The sequence below is a fragment of the Oncorhynchus gorbuscha genome, linkage group LG15 (genome assembly GCF_021184085.1).
Source record: "Oncorhynchus gorbuscha isolate QuinsamMale2020 ecotype Even-year linkage group LG15, OgorEven_v1.0, whole genome shotgun sequence".
Classification (NCBI taxonomy): Eukaryota; Metazoa; Chordata; class Actinopteri; order Salmoniformes; family Salmonidae; genus Oncorhynchus; species Oncorhynchus gorbuscha.
In genome coordinates, this window is record NC_060187.1 from 46527826 (window position 1) to 46550388 (window position 22563).

At 43.6% G+C, this 22563-nt stretch overlaps 2 protein-coding genes across 4 annotated transcripts in view; both read left to right on the top strand.

The window, feature by feature from the left end:
- LOC123997394 (FYVE and coiled-coil domain-containing protein 1-like) overlaps window positions 1–19238 on the top strand; it is a 65760-nt gene extending 46522 nt beyond the window's left edge. For 2 of the 3 annotated variants that reach the window (XM_046301571.1, XM_046301572.1), the window contains exons 15-18: window positions 6043–6135; window positions 14669–14879; window positions 16666–16775; window positions 17175–19238. In XM_046301571.1, coding sequence (XP_046157527.1) covers window positions 6043–6135; window positions 14669–14879; window positions 16666–16775; window positions 17175–17247 — 487 coding nt within the window. In that variant the 3' untranslated portion in view covers window positions 17248–19238. Of the gene's footprint in view, window positions 1–6042; window positions 6136–6753; window positions 6833–14668; window positions 14880–16665; window positions 16776–17174 lie in introns of those variants that run through there. The other variant, XR_006832111.1, reaches the window with a different exon arrangement.
- Window positions 19239–21512: 2274 nt separating this feature from the next.
- The window catches only part of LOC123997827 (growth hormone-releasing hormone receptor-like), a 51666-nt gene continuing 50615 nt past the window's right edge, over window positions 21513–22563 (top strand). The window contains exon 1 of the mRNA XM_046302410.1: window positions 21513–21701. Within this exon, the coding sequence (XP_046158366.1) occupies window positions 21651–21701 (51 nt within the window). The 5' untranslated portion in view covers window positions 21513–21650. The remainder of the gene's footprint in view (window positions 21702–22563) is intronic.

Genomic DNA, 22563 nt, shown 5'->3' on the forward strand with positions numbered 1-22563 from the left:
GCACACTCAATATATAGAACTTCCCAGTCATTTATTGGGTAAAAAACACCAACGTTTCGGCATCACTGTGCCTACTTCAGGGTCATTTCATGAATGCTTGAACTCGGTTATGTCGACAAACAGTACAATTAGTGCGATCAATGACAACAGTGAGGGGTGTGTCGTAATTGCTAGGTTGCGTCATGGTTCCTTCTGGCACCAGAGGGCCAAGAGACTTTTATTGGACTTGTTCTTATTGTCTTATTTCATGATTGTGTCCCTGTTTTAAAAGAGGTGTGTCTTCTGTGGTCCTTTGCAGATGCCTGAATTGTTTATCATGTGCGTTCCTTTCCTGGGTGAGTTTGAGACTTAGTGTTTGTTCTTTCAAGTATACAGTGATCTTGCGGCTACCGTATATCAGTAAAATATTATGTTTATACTTAAGCGCGGATTCCTCGTCTGGTCTCTTCTCTGCGCCTGGGTCCAACCTAACCACGTCACAGGTTGAGCAGAATGAATTGAGCAAAACTGTTAAGACAATAGCCCACAGCATATTGAATATATGATGCCATTGTTATCATTAGCATCTACATACATTACTGTTTCATTTAATTTCACCTATGGAATTAACTGAATTTCTGCATAAATTGGTGATAAAAGTTGATCTGATCTTCATCTAAGTCACAACAATAGACAATCACAGACAAACAACCCCGTTCTGCTAGCGGAACCCCTCGCCAACAGCCAATGAAATTGCAGGGCACCAAATTCAATCAACAGAAATCTCATAATTCACATTTCTCAAACATGCAAGTATTAGACACCATTTTAAAGATAGAATCGTTAATCCAACCACTGTGTCCTATTTCAAAAAAGCTTTTCGGCGAAAGCAGAACATATCATAATGTTAGTTTAGCAACTAGTCACAGAAAGCATATAGCGATTTTCCAACCAAAGAGAGGAGTCACAACAAGCAGAAATAGAGATCAAATTAATCACTAAACTTTGATATTCTTCATCAGATGACACTCCCGGGACAACATGTTACACAATATATGTATGTATCGTGTATCGTATCGTGTGTTTTTTACGGGGCTGGGCAGCCCTATTCAACATCTCCAATCTCGTCTCATTGATTGGACTCCAGGTTAGCAGACTCTTAACTCCAATTAGCTTTTGGAGAAGTCATTAGCCTCGGGGTTCACATACTTTTTCCAACCTACACTGTGAATGTATAAATTATCTATTCAATTTCGACAAGAAATAGACAATAATTTGTGTGTTATTAGTTTAAGCACACAGTGTTTGTCTATTGTTGTGAATTAAATGGTCAGATCAAATGTTATGACCAATTTATGCAGAAATCCAGGTCATTTCAAAGGGTTCACATACTTTTTCCTGCCACTATATTTAAATATTTCCATTTTTATTTTCTTACATTTATAATCTTTTGGTTCGACCATAATGCGTTATAAGCATCATCAACAGGGGCAACATATTGGGTGACTCTGATAAGCTGTGGAAAGAATACATTCATTTACAAGACCTGTCCAATATAATTGGTCATAAGAATGGCTTGAGATCAAAGTCAATATTCTGACCACTAGGGGTCAGTGTTTTTAAACAGGATATCCTGTAGACCTCCCTCTGAGGTAGTAGGATCTCCATGCTACCTCCTCTCCTTGGTAGAGCAACATGCTCAATGTCTGTGTATTTGAGGGAGGAGATGGGATGGTTAGCTTCAACAAAGTGAGCTGCTACTGGATAGTCAATGTTCTTACACCTGATTGAGCTGCGGTGTTCAGCTATGTGTTGTTTTAATTGTCTTTTCGTTTGCCCTACATAGGCTTTCCCACATGTACAGGTGATGAGATAGATTACTCCCTTTGTCTTGCATGAGATGATACCACTAACAGGGATTTTTCGACCTGTGTGTGGATGTCTGAAGAAGGATGTTTCTGTAGTGCTATTGCAAATCAAATGTATTTATATAGCCCTTCGTACATCAGCTGATATCTCAAAGTGCTGTACAGAAGCCCAGTCTAAAACCCCAAACAGCAAGCAATGCAGGTGGGCGCATGAGCCACATAGTTCCCATTTGGAATGGGTGTCAAGAGTTTCTGAGTGGGCTCAGGGGACGGGCGGGTCAGATCTCACCAATCTATCCATAATATTGCGACCACACTTATAGAGCACCAGTGGGGGCTCCTTGAAGAGCTATGCCAATGCTTTTTCAGGATTGCTTTCGTTTTCTATGAACACTTGATGTACTTAGTGCAAAACACTGTTGCGTTGTTTTTCTTCTTTGGTTTAGTTTTTAGCAATTCCTCTCTTGGTTTTTGAGATGTTTTCATCATTGCAGTATTAAGAGTTTTGTCCTTGTAGACTTTCTTTTTGAATGTATCTGTCATTTTCTTAACATTGCTGTCAAAATCTGACTGGTGGCCACAGATTTGTTTAACTGGCTATATGGTTGACCATTCCTGAGGGGAAGGGGATGCATACTATCTGCACGTAGCAAGGTATTGCGATCTATGGGCTTTGTGTATAAAGTCTGTATGTAATGCATCATTCCCTTTGATCCATACATTCAGGTAATTTATTTTTCTCTCATCAATCTGCATGGGGCATTTGAGATATTCAGAGCTCTCGTTTAACACTGTTTGGAATTCTGCTGGCTTCCTTCCCAGAGCACAAAGACATTATCTATGTATCTCTTCAATGGGATGATTTTAGAAATAAGGGTGTGTCTCTGTTTTGTAAATAAGTGCTTCCTCAAATTTGTCCCACATGCAGGTTCTCATAGTTGGATGCTACTCCCTGAATTTGAAGGAGAAAGTCTGACTCAAAGATGAAGTAGTTATTGGATAATACCAGTTCAAGGTTACGGTCTCTCTGATGAAGGAAGTGTTTATTACAGTGCCCGTTTGTGATAGAAGTCACCTTTAGATAGTTGTCGGTGACATTCATTCGCATAGTCACATTTGTTTTGTATACAAATTCCTCTTCCTTTGTCACATTTTTTAATGATAATGGAAGGATCTGATTGTAAGTCCTTAAGAGCCATTCTCTCGTCTCTACTCAGGTTATCATAGGATTTGTGTTTCTGTTTGTCTTTCAGTAGGTCACCTACATCATTTTCAACAATCCTACAGAAGGTTTCTATGGATGCATTGCATTTGGGGGGAGGTATGAAGGAACTTTTTGCCCTTAATGTGGTTCTCTCAGAGTTCTTAGGTACCTCAATTTGGTTGATGGCTCCATCTCCTGCTTGACTCACGGAAGGGCATGTATGTCTATTGATTAACGTTGTAGACCTACAGTGGCAAGAAAAAGTATGTGAACCCTTTGGAAATACCTGGATTTCTACATAAATTGTTCATTAAATTTGATCTGATCTTCATCTAGGTCACAACAATGGGCAAACATAGTCTGCTTAAACTAATAACACACAATTATAAGTTTTCATGTCTTTATTGAACACACCGTGTAAACATTCACAGTGCAGGGTGGGAAAAGTATGTGAACTCTTGGATTTCTAACTGGTTGACCCTCATTTGGCAGCAATAACCTCAACCAAACTTTTTCTGTAGTTGCGGATCAGACCTGCGCAACAGTCAGGAGGAGTTTTGGACCAATCCTCTTTACAAAGCTGTTTCAGTTCAGCAATATTCTTGGGATGTCTGGTGTGAACTGCTCTCGAGGTCATGCCTTCTGAAACTCGGCAGTTTATTCTTGTTCTGAGAAATTAAGGGTATTCCATGCGAGAAATTGCCAAGAAACTGAAGAACTCGTACAACGCTGTGTACTACTCCCTTCACAGAACAGCGCAAACTGGCTCTAACCAGAATATAAAGAGGAGTGTGAGTGCACTGAGTCTAGCTAACCTATTGTTCAGTTTGGCTGCATGGGGGCGCTGTTTGACAGGAAAAATCATTCATGCACGCTTATTGGCTCATAGCGGCAATATTGTTTGAGCAAGAGTCTTGGAAAATATTGTGTTTGAAGATGTGCATCTATATTTGCTGTATACCAAATTTGGTGCCGATCAGTCCAGAGGTTCTGCAGAAGAAAATGTTTGAAAGTAGTCAATGTCATTAAAAAAAATCCAAAATACATTGAAAGAGTATTGCTTGATCTGTTTGATTTTCAGTTTTGATAATTTGCAAGCTTGGTAAGGAGTACAGAAGTAGCTTATCATAAGGGCAATGTTTCCAATTTGTCCTGGTGGCAGTGGGCCCACAGCTTGAACCCCAGCATTGCTGTTTGCAGCTATTTTATTTTTTATTTTGTTTGGTGTTTTGTCTTTTATGCATGTTTTTACTTTCTACCTTATTTTGATGCTTTCTCTATGTACTTTTTGAATATTATTGCCTGTCTGTGATCTGAGCCCCTCACAAGAAAATAAAAACACAAAAAAGTTGGTCGCACTCTGCTGCCTTCCATTTGTGGACACCCGCTGTTGAAATGATTGTGAATGGAAGTCATAAGCAAATCAAGGAGAAAGCCCGGAGTTAACAGTGGGAAAGAAAATGACCGTAAATGTATGCATCCAGAGGTGCGATTTAACACGTCCAGGTTGGGTAGGGTGGCGCGTTCTTTCCCCCAGGTTTCCTATATAATGTCTTCCATCCGAGCTAAATTGCCAGGTTGGGTAGGGTGGCTCGTTTTTTCCCCCAGGTTTCCTATATAATGTCTTCCATCCTAGCTAAATTTCCTCATCTGCTTGCATGCGCCTCTCCTTTATCAAGGTGTTTTGGTACATCCGTTATGCACTCTGCTTTTCCGCGCGCTAACTATACCACACAGGTCAATATAGTCAACCAGTCTGTCTAGCCTGCCCTCTATCCACTATTCATAGTGCCTGTGGTGGTAGGTGGATTATTTGTCCAGATCTGCAATATGCTAACTAGCAAGCCTACCACACATAAAATCATTCAAAGCTGGACCAATTGTCAATATAAGCAGAGATGCCAAGGTGCGTCATTGCCTATGAAAGAACAGTGAAGGCTTGAGACACACAGCTCAAAAAGCTGTCCTATTGTTCTTGTTTAGGGACAATACAATTATCCTGCACAGGCTAGCCTACAGCACCACATTGTAATGCATAATTGCGTTATTGTTTTTAAGTGAGTTAAACATTCTACTGTAGGCTGTCAACTGCAACTGTCATTTGATCAATGGCACAAAAGCCTTGTGATTTGAATATTTCATGCCATTCATTCCATTTGGACCAATTGTGGGTCTACTCTCGACAGTCCATAAGGTATAGAAAGACACAGTAGCAGCTCAGCCTGTCGTATAATAATGTGGCCAAATATGCTCCCAGCAGGCCTAGTTATTCAGGAAAGTTTAACACCTGCTCTGCCTCCTCTCTGATCCGAGTGGCTATTCTTTGCGTACCTAGAACCCAAAACGCTTCAATATACCCTAAATATTTGTCATTTAACTTTTAGAATGTATTTCCTTTTATGTGTGGCATAAACACAACCAGTCACAATGTTTTAATCTGATTAGGCTACTTCAAAAGTCTCCTGTAGCCTACCTGGGCGCGTTCGTCCGGAATATAATCCAGCATCCAAACTGTGTAGATTGATGGTGTTGAAATTGCAAACCATGATGTTGAAGCGCCCGAAGTTGGTATGCTTTGCTTATTAGTTGTGGTGCATTGGCACAGAAACCTGATGGTGGATCATTTGTTGAAAATATGTAAAAATGTTTATATATAGCATCAAATTGGCAAACGTCTTCAAACACAGGGTCACTAACACAAATATTGCTATTTGCACTGATGTGGTGGTAAATGAAAAGTTGGGCAAACTCTGATCGTTGGTCACAGTGAGAAAGTTCCCTATACATTTTTCCCTACAGGCAGATAAACTGTCATGCAGTTTTACCCTCCAATACGCCACCGGTTATTTGTGGTTGTAAACATTATGACCACAGTATGGTTTGGTTCGGCCCTAAAGTCTCAGTTAGCCAATAGACACAGTAGATGTGTGGTTTTGAGAAGCTATGTGGTAAATCAATACTGTCTTTTGTCATGTGACCCACGGCATGCAGAGGCACAGGAGACACGACTCCAGATGACCCAGAAGAGAATGTGCCCACTCTGCAGGACGCAGAGATCGCCCTTCTCAAGTCTGGAGAAGTAACGTGAGTCTAGAACTTTGTGCACGCACACACACATACATACCCACACACACACGTTGCAGATCTTTCACTGAAGATCTTTCACAGATCTTTCACCCGGCCAAGACTGGCAGTGTAGTGTGTGAGAGAACTCAAGTTGAAATCTCAAGTCAAATCAAATTACTACTCTTCCTCTATGTGATGATGCCGCTGGAGAGGATGGCTTTATTGGCTCTTATCCAACCATGCTATTTTGTTTGTTTTTCTGCTTTGTTCGTATCTTGTTTTGTACACAATGTTGCTGCTATCGTCTCTTATGACCGAAAAGAGTTTCTGAACAACCGAACTGTGATTACTCACCTCAAATTGGACAAGGTTTTTCTTTAATGAGTCATACGGGAAGGATATGCTCCAAATACCCAAACAGGCCCTCATCCCCTTCATTTGCTGGAGAAGGAAACTGAGATTTTGCAGAAAGAGGTCAGGGTGCCTTGTGATTATCAGGCGACGAGTGGCTAATCTGCCTTTGCCCTCCGTACTGCTATCTGACGTTCAATCGCTGGAAAATAAATTGGACAAACTGAAACCACGTTTATCCTACCAACGGGACATTTAAAAACTGTAATATCTTATGTTTCACAGAGTCGTGGCTGAACGACGACATTAGTAACATACAGCTGGCAGGTTATACACGATCGGCAGGATAGAACAGCAGCCTCTGGTAAGACACGGGGCGGGGGCCTATGCATATTTGTAACCAACAGCTGGTGCACAATATCTAAGGAAATCTTGAGGTTTTGCTTGCCTACTGTAGAATATCTGATGATAAGCTGTAGACCATACTATCTACCATACCACCACAGACCGATGCTGGCACTAAAACCAAACTCAATGAGCTGGATACCGCTGTAAGCAAACAGGAAAACACTCATGCAGAGGCAGCGCTCCTCGTGGCAGGGGACTTAAATGCAGTGAAACTTAAATCAGTTTTACCTAATTCCTATCAGCATGTTAAATGTGCAACCAGAAGGAAAAAATACTCTAGACCACCTTTACTCCACACACAGAGACGCATACAAAGCTCTTCCTCCATTTGGCAAATCTGACCATAATTCTATCCTCCTGATTCCTGCTTACAAGCACAAATTTAAGCAGGAAGCGCCAGTGACTCGGTCTATAAAAAAGTGGTCAGATGAAGCAGATGCTAAACTACAGGACAGTTTTGCTATCACAGACTGGAACATGTTCCGGGATTCTTCTGATGGCATTGAGGAGTACACATCAGGCACTGGCTTCATCAATAAGTGCATCGATGACGTCGTCCCCACAGTGACTGTACGTACATACCCCAACCAGAAGCCATGAATTGCAGGCAGCTTTTGAACTGAGCTAAAAGGTAGAGCTGCCGCTTTCAAGGAGCGGAACTCTAACCCAGAAGCTTATAAGAAATCTCGCTATTCCCTCCGACGAACCTTCAAACAGGCAAAGCTTCAATACAGGACTAAGTTCGACTCGTACTACACTGGCTCCGACGCTCGTCGGATGTGGCAGGGCTTGCAAACTATTAACAACTACAAAGGGAAGCACAGCCGAGAGCTGCCCAGTGACACGAGCCTACCAGACGAGCTAAATAACTTCTATGCTCGCTTCGAGGCAAGTAACACTGAAACATGCATGAGAGCATCAGCTGCTCCGGACGAATGTGTGATCACACTCTCCGCAGCCGATGTGAGTAGAACTTTTAAACAGGTCAACATTCACAAGGCCGCAGGGCCAGACAGATTACCAGTACGTGTACTCCGAGCATGCGCTGACTAACTGGAAAGTATCCTCACTGACATTTTCAACCTCTCCTTGTCTGAGTCTGTAATACCAACATGTTTCAGGCAGACCACCATAGTTCCTATGCCCAAGAACACTAAGGTAACCTCCCTAAATGACTACTGACCCGTAGCACTCATGTCTGTAGCCATGAAATGCTTTGAAAGGCTGGTCATGGCTCAATTCAACACCATTTATCCCAGAAACCCTAGACCCACTCCAATTTGCATACCTGATCCTCATCACGGGGGGCCCCTCAGGGGTGCATGCTCAGTCCCCTCCTGTACTCCCTGTTCCCTCATGACTGCACGGCCAGGCACAACACCAACACCATCATTAAGTTGTGGTAGGCCTGATCACGACAACGATGAGACAGCCTATAGGGAGGAGGTCAGAGACCTGACCGTGTGGTGCAAGTACAACAACCTCTTCAGGAAAAGGAGGACCGAGCACATCCCCATTCTCATCGACGGGACTGTAGTGGAGCAGGTTGAGAGCTTCAAGTTCCTTGGCATCCACATCACCAACAAACTAACATGGTCCAAGCACACCAAGATAGTCATGAGAAAGGCATGACAAAGTCTATTCCCCCTCAGGAAACTAAAAATATTTGGCATGGGTCCTCAGATCCTCAAAAGGTTTTACAGCTGGACCATCGAGAGCAACCTGACTGGTTGCATCACTGCCTGGTATGGCAACTGCTCGGCCTCTGGCCGCAAGGCACTACAGAGGGTAGTGCATATGGCCCAGTATATCACCGGGGCCAAGCTTCCTGCCACCCAGGGCCTCTATACCAGGCGGTGTCAGAGGATGTTATGCAGGTGAATGAGGACCCAAAAGCGACTTGGCGAAAACAGAGTCTTTAATCCAGTTTAAGGAAATAGCAATACTCCTAGACAAATCGGAGCGGTAAATAAAGCATAAAAACAATTTCACTCGTAATCACGAGAACTGACTGGAGACTCTATAAACTGCAGGTTGCCTCGGGAAGGCACTTGACCGTAGCAGACTCAGACACCTGCTCACCACGCAGCATCTGAGGGAAACACGACACGACAGGGCGATACAAAGACACAGCACGGTGAACAATATACAAGGATCCGACAGGGCAGAAACGGAAAACAAGGGGAGAAATAGGGACTCTAATCAGGGGAAAAGATAGGGAACAGGTGTGGGAAGACTAAATGATTGATTAGGGGAATAGGAACAGCTGGGAGCAGGAACGGAACGACAGAGAGAAGAGAGAGAGGGAGGGAGAGAGAAAAAGGGGAACGAACCTAAAAAGACCAGCAGGGGGAAAACGAACAGAAGGAAAAGCAAAATGACAAGACAATATAAGACAAAACATGACAGTACCCCCCCACTCACCGAGCGCCTCCTGGCGCACTCGAGGAGGAATCCTGGCGGCAACGGAGGAAATCATCAATAAGTGAACGGTCCAGCACATCCTGAGACGGAACCCAACTCCTCTCCTCAGGACCGTAACCCTCCCAATCCACTAAGTATTGGTGACCCCGTCCCCGAGAACGCATGTCCATGATCCTACGTACCTTGTAAATAGGTGCGCTCGACAAGGACGGGAGGGGGGGGAAGACGAACGGGGGTGCGAAGAAAGGGCTTGACACAGGAGACATGGAAGACAGGATGGACGCGACGAAGATGTCGCGGAAGAAGCAGTCGCACAGCGACAGGATTGACGACCTGGGAGACACGGAACGGACCAATGAACCGTGGAGTCAACTTACGAGAAGCTGTCGTAAGAGGAAGGTTGCGAGTGGAAAGCCACACTCTCTGGCCGCAACAATACCTTGGACTCTTAATCCTACGTTTATTGGCGGCTCTCACAGTCTGTGCCCTGTAACGGCAAAGTGCAGACCTCACCCTCCTCCAGGTGCGCTCACAACGTTGGACAAACGTTTGAGCGGAGGGAACGCTGGACTCGGCAAGCTGGGATGAGAACAGAGGAGGCTGGTAACCCAGACTACTCTGAAACGGAGATAACCCGGTAGCAGACGAAGGAAGCGAGTTGTGAGCGTATTCTGCCCAGGGAGCTGTTCTGCCCAAGACGCAGGGTTTCTGAAAGAAAGGCTGCGTAGTATGCGACCAATCGTCTGATTGGCCCTCTCTGCTTGACCGTTAGACTGGGGATGAAACCCGGAAGAGAGACTGACGGACGCACCAATCAAACGACAGAACTCCCTCCAAAACTGTGACGTGAATTGCGGACCTCTGTCTGAAACGGCGTCTAACGGGAGGCCATGAATTCTGAACACATTCTCGATGATGATTTGTGCCGTCTCCTTAGCGGAAGGAAGTTTAGCGAGAGGAATGAAATGTGCCGCCTTAGAGAACCTATCGACAACCGTAAGAATCACAGTCTTCCCCGCAGACAAAGGCAGACCGGTAATGAAGTCTAGGGCGATGTGAGACCATGGTCGAGAAGGAATGGGGAGCGGTCTGAGACGACCGGCAGGAGGAGAGTTACCTGACTTAGTCTGCGCGTAGTCCGAACAAGCAGCCACGAAACGGCGCGTGTCACGCTCCTGAGTCGGCCACCAAAAGCGCTGGCGAATAGAAGCAAGAGTGCCTCGAACACCGGGATGACCAGCTAACTTGGCAGAGTGAGCCCACTGAAGAACAGCCAGACGAGTGGAAACAGGAACGAAAAGAAGGTTACTAGGACAAGCGCGCGGCGACGCAGTGTGCGTGAGTGCTTGCTTAACCTGTCTTTCAATTCCCCAGACTGTCAACCCGACAACACGCCCATAAGGAAGAATCCCCTCGGGATCAGTAGAAGCCACAGAAGAACTAAAAAGACGGGATAAGGCATCAGGCTTGGTGTTCTTGCTACCCGGACGGTAAGAAATTCCAAACTCGAAACGAGCGAAAAATAACGCCCAACGAGCTTGACGAGCATTAAGTCGTTTGGCAGAACGGATGTACTCAAGGTTCTTATGGTCTGTCCAAACGACAAAAGGAACGGTCGCCCCCTCCAACCACTGTCGCCATTCGCCTAGGGCTAAGCGGATGGCGAGCAGTTCGCGGTTACCCACATCAAAGTTGCGTTCAGATGGCGACAGGCGATGAGAAAAATAAGCGCAAGGATGAACCTTATCGTCAGACTGGAAGCGCTGGGATAGAATGGCTCCCACGCCTACCTCTGAAGCGTCAACCTCGACAATGAATTGTCTAGTGACGTCAGGAGTAACGAGGATAGGAGCGGACGTAAAACGTTCTTTTAGAAGATCAAAAGCTCCCTGGGCGGAACCGGACCACTTAAAACACGTCTTGACAGAAGTAAGAGCTGTGAGAGGGGCAGCAACTTAACCGAAATTACGAATGAAACGCCGATAGAAATTAGCGAAACCTAAAAAGCGCTGCAACTCGACACGTGACCTTGGAACGGGCCAATCACTGACAGCTTGGACCTTAGCGGAATCCATCTGAATGCCTTCAGCGGAAATAACGGAACCGAGAAAAGTAACGGAGGAGACATGAAAAGAGCACTTCTCAGCCTTCACGTAGAGACAATTCTCTAAAAGGCGCTGTAGAACACGTCGAACGTGCTGAACATGAATCTCGAGTGACGGTGAAAAAATCAGGATATCGTCAAGGTAGACAAAAACAAAGATGTTCAGCATGTCTCTCAGAACATCATTAACTAATGCCTGAAAAACAGCTGGCGCATTGGCGAGACCAAACGGCAGAACCCGGTACTCAAAATGCCCTAACGGAGTGTTAAACGCCGTTTTCCACTCGTCCCCCTCTCTGATGCGCACGAGATGGTAAGCGTTACGAAGGTCCAACTTAGTAAAGCACCTGGCTCCCTGCAGAATCTCGAAGGCTGATGACATAAGGGGAAGCGGATAACGATTCTTAACCGTTATGTCATTCAGCCCTCGATAATCCACGCAGGGGCGCAGAGTACCGTCCTTTTTCTTAACAAAAAGAACCCCGCCCCGGCCGGAGAGGAAGAAGGCACTATGGTACCGGCGTCAAGAGACACAGATAAATAATCCTCGAGAGCCTTACGTTCGGGAGCCGACAGAGAGTATAGTCTACCCCGAGGAGGAGTGGTCCCCGGAAGGAGATCAATACTACAATCATACGACCGGTGAGGAGGAAGGGAGTTGGCTCGGGACCGACTGAAGACCGTGCGCAGATCATGATATTCCTCCGGCACTCCTGTCAAATCGCCAGGTTCCTCCTGAGAAGTGGGGACAGAAGAAATGGGAGGGATGGCAGACATTAAACACTTCACATGACAAGAAACGTTCCAGGATAGGATAGAATTACTAGACCAATTAATAGAAGGATTATGACATACTAGCCAGGGATGACCCAAAACAACAGGTGTAAAAGGTGAACGAAAAATCAAAAAAGAAATAGTCTCACTGTGGTTACCAGATACTGTGAGGGTTAAAGGTAGTGTCTCAAATCTGATACTGGGAAGATGACTACCATCTAAGGCGAACATGGGCGTAGGCTTGTCTAACTGTCTGAAAGGAATGTCATGTTTCCGAGCCCATGCTTCGTCCATGAAACAACCCTCAGCCCCAGAGTCTATCAAGGCACTGCATGTAGCACCCGAACCGGTCCAGCGTAGATGGACCGACATATGAGCTCTGGCTTTTACTGGACATGAATTGACAAAATGTCCATCAAATCCGCAATAGAGGCACAGGCGGTTGGTGATCCTCCGACGAGATGCGAAGTACAGGATCTAGATGGAGAGACCTGAGTAGCGCTCACCAGTAGCCCTCCGCTTACTGATGAGCTCTGGCTTTTACTGGACATGAATTGACAAAATGTCCATCAAATCCGCAATAGAGGCACAGGCGGTTGGTGATCCTCCGTTCCCTCTCCTTAGTCGAGATGCGAATACCTCCCAGCTGCATGGGCTCAGTCTCTGAGCCAGAGGAGGGAGATGGTTGCGATGCGGAGCAGGGAAACACCGTTGACGCGAGCTCTCTTCCACGAGCTTGGTGACGAAGATCTACCCGTCGTTCTATGCGGATGGCGAGAGCAATCAAAGAGTCCACACTGGAAGGAACCTCCCGGGAGAGAATCTCATCTTTGACCACTGCGTGGAGTCCCTCCAGAAAACGAGCGAGCAGCGCCGGCTCGTTCCAGTCACTAGAGGCAGCAAGAGTGCGAAACTCTATAGAGTAGTCCATTATGGATCGATCACCTTGGCATAGGGAAGCCAGGGCCCTAGAAGCCTCCCTACCAAAAACTGAACGGTCAAAAACCCGAATCATCTCCTCTTTAAAGTTCTGGTAATTGTTTGAACAATCAGCCCTTGCCTCCCAGATAGCTGTGCCCCACTGTCGAGCCCGGCCAGTAAGGAGTGAAATGACGTAAGCAACCCGAGCTCTCTCTCTAGAGTATGTGTTGGGTTGGAGAGAGAACACAATATCACACTGGTTGAGAAAGGAGCGGCACTCCTTGGGCTGCCCGGAGTAGCAAGGTGGGTTATTAACCCTAGGTTCCGGAGGCTCGGCAGACCAGGAAGTAACAGGTGGCACGAGACGAAGACTCTGGAACTGTCCAGAGAGGTCGGAAACCTGAGCGGCCAGGTTCTCCATGGCATGACGAGCAGCAGACAATTCCTGCTCGTGTCTGCCGAGCATGGCTCCTTGGATCTCGACGGCAGTGTTACGAGCGTCTGTAGTCGCTGGGTCCATTCTTTGGTCGGATCCTTCTGTTATGCAGGTGAATGAGGACCCAAAAGCGACTTGGCGAAAACAGAGTCTTTAATCCAGTTTAAGGAAATAGCAATACTCCTAGACAAATCGGAGCGGTAAATAAAGCATAAAAACAATTTCACTCGTAATCACGAGAACTGACTGGAGACTCGATAAACTGCAGGTTGCCTCGGGAAGGCACTTGACCGTAGCAGACTCAGACACCTGCTCACCACGCAGCATCTGAGGGAAACACGACACGACAGGGCGATACAAAGACACAGCACGGTGAACAATATACAAGGATCCGACAGGGCAGAAACGGAAAACAAGGGGAGAAATAGGGACTCTAATCAGGGGAAAAGATAGGGAACAGGTGTGGGAAGACTAAATGATTGATTAGGGGAATAGGAACAGCTGGGAGCAGGAACGGAACGACAGAGAGAAGAGAGAGAGGGAGGGAGAGAGAAAAAGGGGAACGAACCTAAAAAGACCAGCAGGGGGAAAACGAACAGAAGGAAAAGCAAAATGACAAGACAATATAAGACAAAACATGACAGAGGAAGGCCCTAAAAATTGTCAAAGACTCCAGCCACCCTAGTCATAGATTGTTCTCTATGCTACCGCACGACAAGTAGTAACAGAGCGCCAAGTCTAGGTCCAAGAGGCTAACTGCTAATCAAATGGCTACCCAGACAATTTGCATTGCCCCCCCCCCTTCTCCCGTTCTACGCTGCTGCTACTCTCTGTTATTATCTATGCATAGTCACTTCAATAACTCTTCAATAATTCAATAATACCTACATGTACATATTACCTCGACACCGGTCCCCCTGCACATTGACTCTGTACCGGTACCCCCTGTATATAGCCCCGCTATTGTTATTTACTGCTGCTCTTTAATTATTTGTTATTATTATCTCTCACTTTTTTTGCGGGGGTATTTTCTTAACTGCATTGTTGGTTAACGGCTTGTAAGTAAGCATTTCACTGTAAGGTCTACACTTTTTGTATTCGGCGCATGTGACAAAAAATATTTGTGTTTCCAGTCTGGTCGTCCCTGTCAGCATCGACGACATCTCTCAGTTTGGCGATGGCTCCCGGGAGCTTTTTGTCAAGTCCAGTTGCTACAGTGTGATCTCCATCGTCGTGGTCGATTGCAGCCCCACCGTGAGCTGGATGTTCTCCTCGGTGCCCAAGAGCATCTCGTTCGGCATGGTGTACCGCGTGACCGCCGACGTCCCCGTGGAACAATCCAAGGTAGGACAACCACGCCCCAGCTCAGCTCTTAGATCAGTGGTCAATCACCAACCCAAGTCCTGGAGAGCTACTGTGTGTACAGGCAGGATTTTCTGCAGTCGATCAAGGCTTTATTTGATTTAGGGGATGTGTCAAGCGTCTCGGTTTGGGAGAGTTGATCTTCTAGGATTATGTCTCCCCTGTCTATGGGGGCGGCAGGTAGCCTAGTGGTTAGAGCGTTGGACTAGTTACTGAAAGGTTGCAAGATCAAATCCCCGTGCTGACAAGGTAAAAATCTGTCTATCTGCCCCTGAACAAGGCACTTAACCCACTGTTCCCCAGTAGGCTGTCATTGTGAATAAGAATTTGTTCTTAACTGACTTGCCTAGTTAAATAAAATAAATGAATATGGCCAGGGCCAAATTGAAATGCTTCTAACAGAAACAAGATATTTGGCGCATAATGCATAGATAGCCATGGTGTAAAGGGAGCACTTTGGAGATCATGGTGACATTTTCAAAACAAAGGTGAGAACACAGCAGTTTACCTGACCTGACACGACTGAATTTGGAGATGACTTTTATCTGCATTTTATCTTCACTGTACTTTTTCACAGCCATTTGTTGATAACGAAATCTGAAAGTACTCTTGATACATTCAGTAACTTGGTAATAATATTCGTGCACGGCCCTTTATTGAAACGCATCGTCATTTTGGTTTTCCCAGAATGGATTCATGAAATGCATTCGTCAGGTGCGACTTTAGTGGGCATTTGTCGTTACAATATGGTGAACATGGGCTCATTCTGTTCAGAACAGCCCCGAGTTTAAGAAGTGGTGGGAAAAGTACCCAAAAACAAAGCATGTGTGTTCAGTGAGTCCACTTGATCAGAGGCAGTAGGGATGGCCAGGGATGTTCTCTTGATAAGTTTGTGAATTGGACCATTTTCCTGTCCTGCTAAGTATTCAAAATGTAACAAGTACTTTTGGGTGTCAGGGAAAATGTATTGAGTAAAAAGTACATCATTTTCTTTAGGAATGTAGTGAAGTAAAAGTGAAAGTTGTCAAAAATATAAAAAGTAAAGTAAAGATACCCCAGAAAATGACTTAAGTAGTACTTTTAAATATTTTTACTTTAGTACTTTACACCACTGAGTTTATAGAGTTTGTCTCCATCGGCTTCAACTTCCGATGAGAATAAATAATTGACTCATCATTCTAGTCAATGAGTGTTTTAAATAGTCTGTTTCTCAAGCTTGTTTCTACAGTTTGTTTAAAAGGGCAACGGTTGTTCTGAAATGTCACCTCTTTTCCTGTCTGAATGTCAACACAATCATCTTTTTTCCTCATGTTGACATTTTCTTTTGTTCCGCTTACGATGATTTTTGAAGCGGGTTTTAGACAAAATGTGAAATACTTTAAAATCTTGTGTGACCTAAGTTACCCTGGATTCTACATTACATACTGTTTACTAATTGGTAATATGATAATCCAAAGCCGATAATACAAAACCTTTTAGTACATAGACCAGGGTTGTCAAACTCGGTCTAGGGTTTTCGCTCCTCCCCTGTAATTGATTGATCAATAAAGGCAATTTGTTTGTGAGGAACTCCTCTCACATGGTTGTCTAGGTCTTAATTGGACACGCATTGACAGGAAATAGCCAAAACCAGCATACTCACTCACTGCCCTCCAGGGATTGAGTTTGACACCTCTGACTTAGACAATATTGTATTGAGCATTTTTTTTGAAGTAATAGCATTCAAATCTAGGACTTTACAAGACATCTTCTAATGCTCTGCTCTCAGGTGCTGATTCCTCTGACTCGCTGTAACTCCCACAAAGAGGCCATCCAAGGCCAGCTGAAAGTCAGGAACCCTGGTCTCTACACACTCATCTTCGACAACTCCTTCTCAAGGTTCGATACGCTAAAGATGCCCATTAGTATTTGTATTATTATTGTTGTTACCCATACTCACTCAAAGTTCTTTAACACTCCGTGTTCTTGTCTAGAGCAGAGCGTCATCCCTTTGACAACTCATTATCAGCATACGACAGGCAAAACGTTTATGTGCTTACCCGTACTCGCGCAAAACCCTTCAACACTCACACTGAAATCCTCCTCCTCATGGTAGCGTGTGCTTGTGTAGAACATCTATCGCTAGCATCAAGTCCGTATCCAGTTCCCAGGTGCCCTTGTGGCGAAGGATGACGGCTCTAAAGTACTGAAGTACAATGAAGTACTGCGCCGTACTAATGGCTTGTGATTGTATCATCTTAATGTTGCATATTTTCATTTTGTTCTACATCCTCACAGGTTCATCTCCAAGAAAGTCCTCTACCGCTTGACACTCGAGAAGCCGGTTATTTACGACGGAAGGGATTTTTAAGACTGATAGTGGACACTTACGCAGGTTAAATGTTATAGGGGAGGGAGAGGGTACAGAGGGAGGACAATGTGTCTATTTCATTTTTACAGGTATTTAATTTGAAAGGATTCTGTGTGCTTATTTTGTTCTGTGTTCCCCACCAAGTATTTTATGTTTTGTTTTGCTGTTCTATTCTGAATTGTTTTTTGTAGGTTCCCTATATATTTTTTTACACTAGTGCTTTTATGTTTTGGAGTGTGTTGATTATGTTTTAGTTTAGAGCACAAACACCCTACAGACATAGTGGTTCGCTTTTAAGTCAAATGGTTTGACCTAATGGACTCCTCACTGAGAATCGGTGGTGAAATTCAAAACGAAACCGAACCACAGCTAAGGGGTTAAAATGCTTACCTTGTAAGTACACGCCATGGTCTTGTTAAAGATGGAGAAGTTATTGCACACACTCCTTAAGATGACCACACATTTATACACGTTATTAGTTCTGATTTTCTTTCCACCACGGACTTAGCGCAGTGTCCACAGGTGAGACGATTCTTCTTGAGCAACTGCATACATTTGAATCACACAATCAGTAGGGAACACTGTACAAATAGAGCATCTGTTTCAAGCCCCAAAAACAACTCGTTGTTAAGGAGAAGGCAGTTACGTTGGCGCATCCTGAAAATGCTGTGATGCTGAGGGAACAGAATGAAAGTGCGGGTCAACAGTCAGTAGTACAGGGGGATTGAAAGCTTTGCTACCAAATTCTTGTGTCGGGTGGGACTTTCGAAGCCTACTGTTTGAGTGAATTGAACACTGTGATGGACCTCGCTCTTCGACCCGTCGATAGCCTTTCCTGAAGTTAGTCCATATTTCATGTTTTCGGATGGAAGACTGTCATCGTCAATGTCATGTTGAAAGCACAGGGGGCCGGGGGGGGCTTTTATATCCCAAAGAGAAATCCATGTTCAAATGGTTTTGTTTAAAAGACAATGTTTTCTCTTATTTCAACATAATACTATTGTTTAAAAGGACACTATATTATATTGTTGCAGCACACTGTCAACTATTATGATCTATTACCAAGCTCAATTTCACTCACTGACAAAGCAAGTGCCAATCCTTGCCTTTGAACATCATTTTTTCAAAGTTATGTTTCCATTACAAGACGCATAAAAACTGCACTGTGAAAATGGAAAGTTAAGTGCCAAGGTGGCACATTGTCTTTTCACGTGTGCAGATTTGACATGTGTTTTGGATAACCAGTTCGTGCTATACTCAGCATCTTTAAGAATACACTGTTGTATACAGTGCTTCTACTTCTTTAATGTTTAGGCTCTCCTCAAGGAATAATGCTTAGCCATAGGCTCTCCTCAAGGAATAATGCTTAGCCATAGGCTCTCCTCAAGGAATAATACTTAGCCATAGGCTCTCCTCAAGGAATAATACTTAGCCATAGGCTCTCCTCAAGGAATAATGCTTAGCCGAAAGTTTATCCTCAAGGAGCACCTCAGGGCACAGTGGAGTAGAGTGGTTCTCAACTGGTTTTGCCTTGGGTCCCAAATTGAACCAGGTTGTCTCAGTTGCAAAATGTGCCAAAAACCATGTTTAATGCAATATTAATCGTAAATGTAGAAATTATATGACAAGGGAAAAACATTCCCACCTCTTGCATTGTCATTAATTCAATTTGGACCATATTCTTGATGAAGAATTTTAAACTCACTGGTTTGAGATGACAAAAATCAACCAAAAATTGCACTGCTAATAGCTATATATTGAAAGACTGTGATTGAAAAAAAGATTTTTCAGAGATTAAATTATTTAAAACATTTAATTCATTAGCATTTCTACACACCTACCTGATTTAAGTTCAGACTGGAGTATTTTTTTCCATATATATATATATATATATATATATATATACAGTACCAGTCATTAGTTTGGACACACCTACTTATTCCAGGGTTTTTCTTAGTTTGTACTATTTTCTACATTGTAGAATAATAGTGAAGACATCAAAACTATGAAATAACACACATGGAATCATGTAGTAACTAAAAAGTGTTCAACAAACATTATATATTTGAGATTCTACAAAGTAGCCAACCTGTTGTCTTGATGACAGCTTTGCACACTTTTGATTGGTATAAATATTTGTTAAAAAAAATACACCCCAGACGCATTCAAAACCTTGGGTTGCGACCCAGCAGTTGAGAATTGCTGGTGTACCATGGCAAGCTTATGTTTGTGTAAGGTCTTTCTGGATTCTATCTGAACTGTTTATAATAGCAGGCCTATATATGATATACCAACATAGGAATATGATTTTGTAATATATCTTTGTAAGGGAGTTTAGAGTTTTGTTATAGCCATACATTCTAGATCTTGTGTTTTTTGTTGTTGTCACTAATCTAAGTTGATCGTTGTCTTTCTCTATTAGTCGCTATAGTAATAAGGCGTGACCACCCTTGTTTACAATACTGCCTATTCAAGGAGCTTACCAATGTTTTTCACGAATGAAGCCGGGGTCCGGGGTGGGGTTTTCCCCCATCCTAACGATAACCATTAGAGTGGAAAATGCAATACTGACCCAAGATCAGATTCTAGGGGCAACTTCACCCTACACCAAAGAGTCAAGGGCTAAATCGGATGCTGCTTTTGTAGAGAACTGTTTCCCATTTCTAAGATTTTATGAGTGGTCTAAATTTGTGCAATTTGTATACAAAAAGCCTCATATTTTCTCTACAGTTTTGCACTTTTTGTAATGAAAAACAATAATAATGATTTACAAAGTCACAAGGAATTGTGTTTTGAACCAAGTCTGTTTGATGGTGGTTGTGCTGGGGAAGATATCCTATGTATTTTTTTTATTTTTTAAACGGTATTTCAAGAGTCAGCCACCATCATATTCTCTATCTATGCACTCACTGTTATAATGGTTATGGTACTGGGAAAACGTACCGTTCAACTTTAAAATAAAGTTTGTAAATGTCACTTTCTTCCACTTCCTAACTCATCACACCTATTCCAGGTGGACAGTCTTTAGGAAATAAGGCGTCAATCAGCTATCCCTGTGTTTCTAGGTAGACCCTTTTTTGTGTGTAGAGTGGTTTTCATGGTCTCAATTTCTATGCGTTGAGGACACTGCACAGACCAGGGATTTTGACACTCCAAGCCTAATTCCCTCTGTTTCGTCTTGGCATCCCCTCTCACCTGGCCACTGTTTCATCTGGCGAGGGCCAACGGTGCCTTTCAGTTCGAGACAAACGCATCGACGCAGCTTGAGGGGAAGCAATGACAACAAAGATATGCGCTGGAGCTACGGGTTAATTGAGTGCATAATGTGCTTTTCATATCATTACCTATTGACTTATATGATGACCAATCCGACTCTGCAGGTGCGCCATTGTGCTTATGTTGAGTTTGTCTATCCCCACCAGATGCTTTCAGGACATGCAGGTTGAAATATCAAAACGAACTGTGAACAACTATATTCATTGGGGACAGGTCGAAACTTGCTATTGCTTGCTAATTTGTTGTGGGATATAAACATTGGGTTGTTATTTGAGGTCCTTTTTTTTGCTAGATCTTTGTAGGATTTGGAGTCACACAAAATCATGTGTTCTCTACTCCAACTATTCATCCACAGATAAAAGGGGAAACCTAGTTCGTTTTCAGTTCTCTCTTCTTTTTCTTTTGATTTTATATGGCGTTTGGCAACCAACTTTAAGGTCCATTATCGCAACCAACTGATCGGAACACCTCCATCTTTCAATCACCCACGTGTGTATATGCTCTTAAAAACCAATGAGATGGGAGATGCGGGACTTGCAGCGGGTCAAGTGTCTAAAATAGAGCCAAGTTCTATTTTAGTCGCCTGGCTACGCAGACGCGCACGATCCGTTTGGATGAAATTCAACGCTCGTGCACGAAACGCTGTTGGTGTGTTCAGTATTTTAGATGCAATTATGATAAAATACATAACGTTCGTTCCAGTCTACAGGTGATCTATCCTACGTGGAAATTGTCATTATTCCACCCATACATGCTTACAGAAATGTCCAATTACGCACGACAAAGGACTGGACTGCAATAGGACACTTGTTTTGACGCACAAGCATACACACACAGGTGTTAGTTTTGATGAAATGTTTGCTTCATAAATGTGACTTTGAAGTGCGAGATGCTTGTGCAGACCACAGGTGGCACGCGCAGGCTCCGAAGCAGCAGAGAGCAGATGGTTTTAGATGAATCTTTCTGGGTGGTGGAGAGAGAAGCTTCCCGCTACCTGCCTTAGTGCGCGTCATTGTCTGTCTATGATAAAGGATGCATGGAGACTTCTTTAAATAGACAGCAGTTCAGTAAGAGCGGACTGTGAGCTGAGTTGTACTGGCGCATTCATACAGCTTTGAACACTCAAGATGTGCGTCCCTGTCTATTGGATTCTTTTCGCGACATCTTTGGCTCCATCTGTGAGTATTTGAAGTGTTTTTTTAAAAACCACAGTATCACTAATGGCATTGTGCATATTTTGTAACGTTTTTGTTCATTTTGGTCTTCAGCGAGCTTTTTCTTCGGCTGTTCGTCCACGTGACATTTTTTTTCTTGAGGCAAGCCGAAGTTCAGAAATTCGGTCGCCGAATTCTACGCCCCTTCGTTTGTGATTGAATAATCCCTACTATTCACCAAAGAAGTGTTTGTTGTCATTCAAGGGCATAAGACTCGTTTTCATGCACATTTTTTCACTGGAAAAATAATGCAACAAACATCTTAGATGTAAAATTGTGGGACTAAGACCTCCTCGGCAAAAACGTCTAAATTAATTACAGACTTTTTGAGTTATTTTAGACTAATTCAGACTAGGTTGATGAAGCGTACATTACGGCGTCTCAAGAGGAACAAAGTACTATTTCCGCTTTGTTTTTCTCGTTTATCAAGTGATGGTCTTCTAAGGAGTATGCGATAGTGATGAGCATTCCGGCTCTTCTCAGTGAGCCGGCTCGTTCGGTTCAAAGAAAAATTAATAACAATTTGCAAAACTGCAGCATCCCACAAATTGAAATAAATGTAAAAAAAGAAGGATGCTATTACACATGTGCATTTAAAATATAACTTTTTAATGTTTTATTTTATTTCACCTTTATTTAACCAGGTAGGCAAGTTGAGAACAAGTTCTCATTTACAATTGCGACCTGGCCAAGATAAAGCAAAGCAGTTCGACAGATACAACGACACAGAGTTACACATGGAGTAAAACAAACATACAGTCAATAATACAGTATAAACAAGTCTATATACAATGTGAGCAAATGAGGTGAGAAGGGAGGTAAAGGC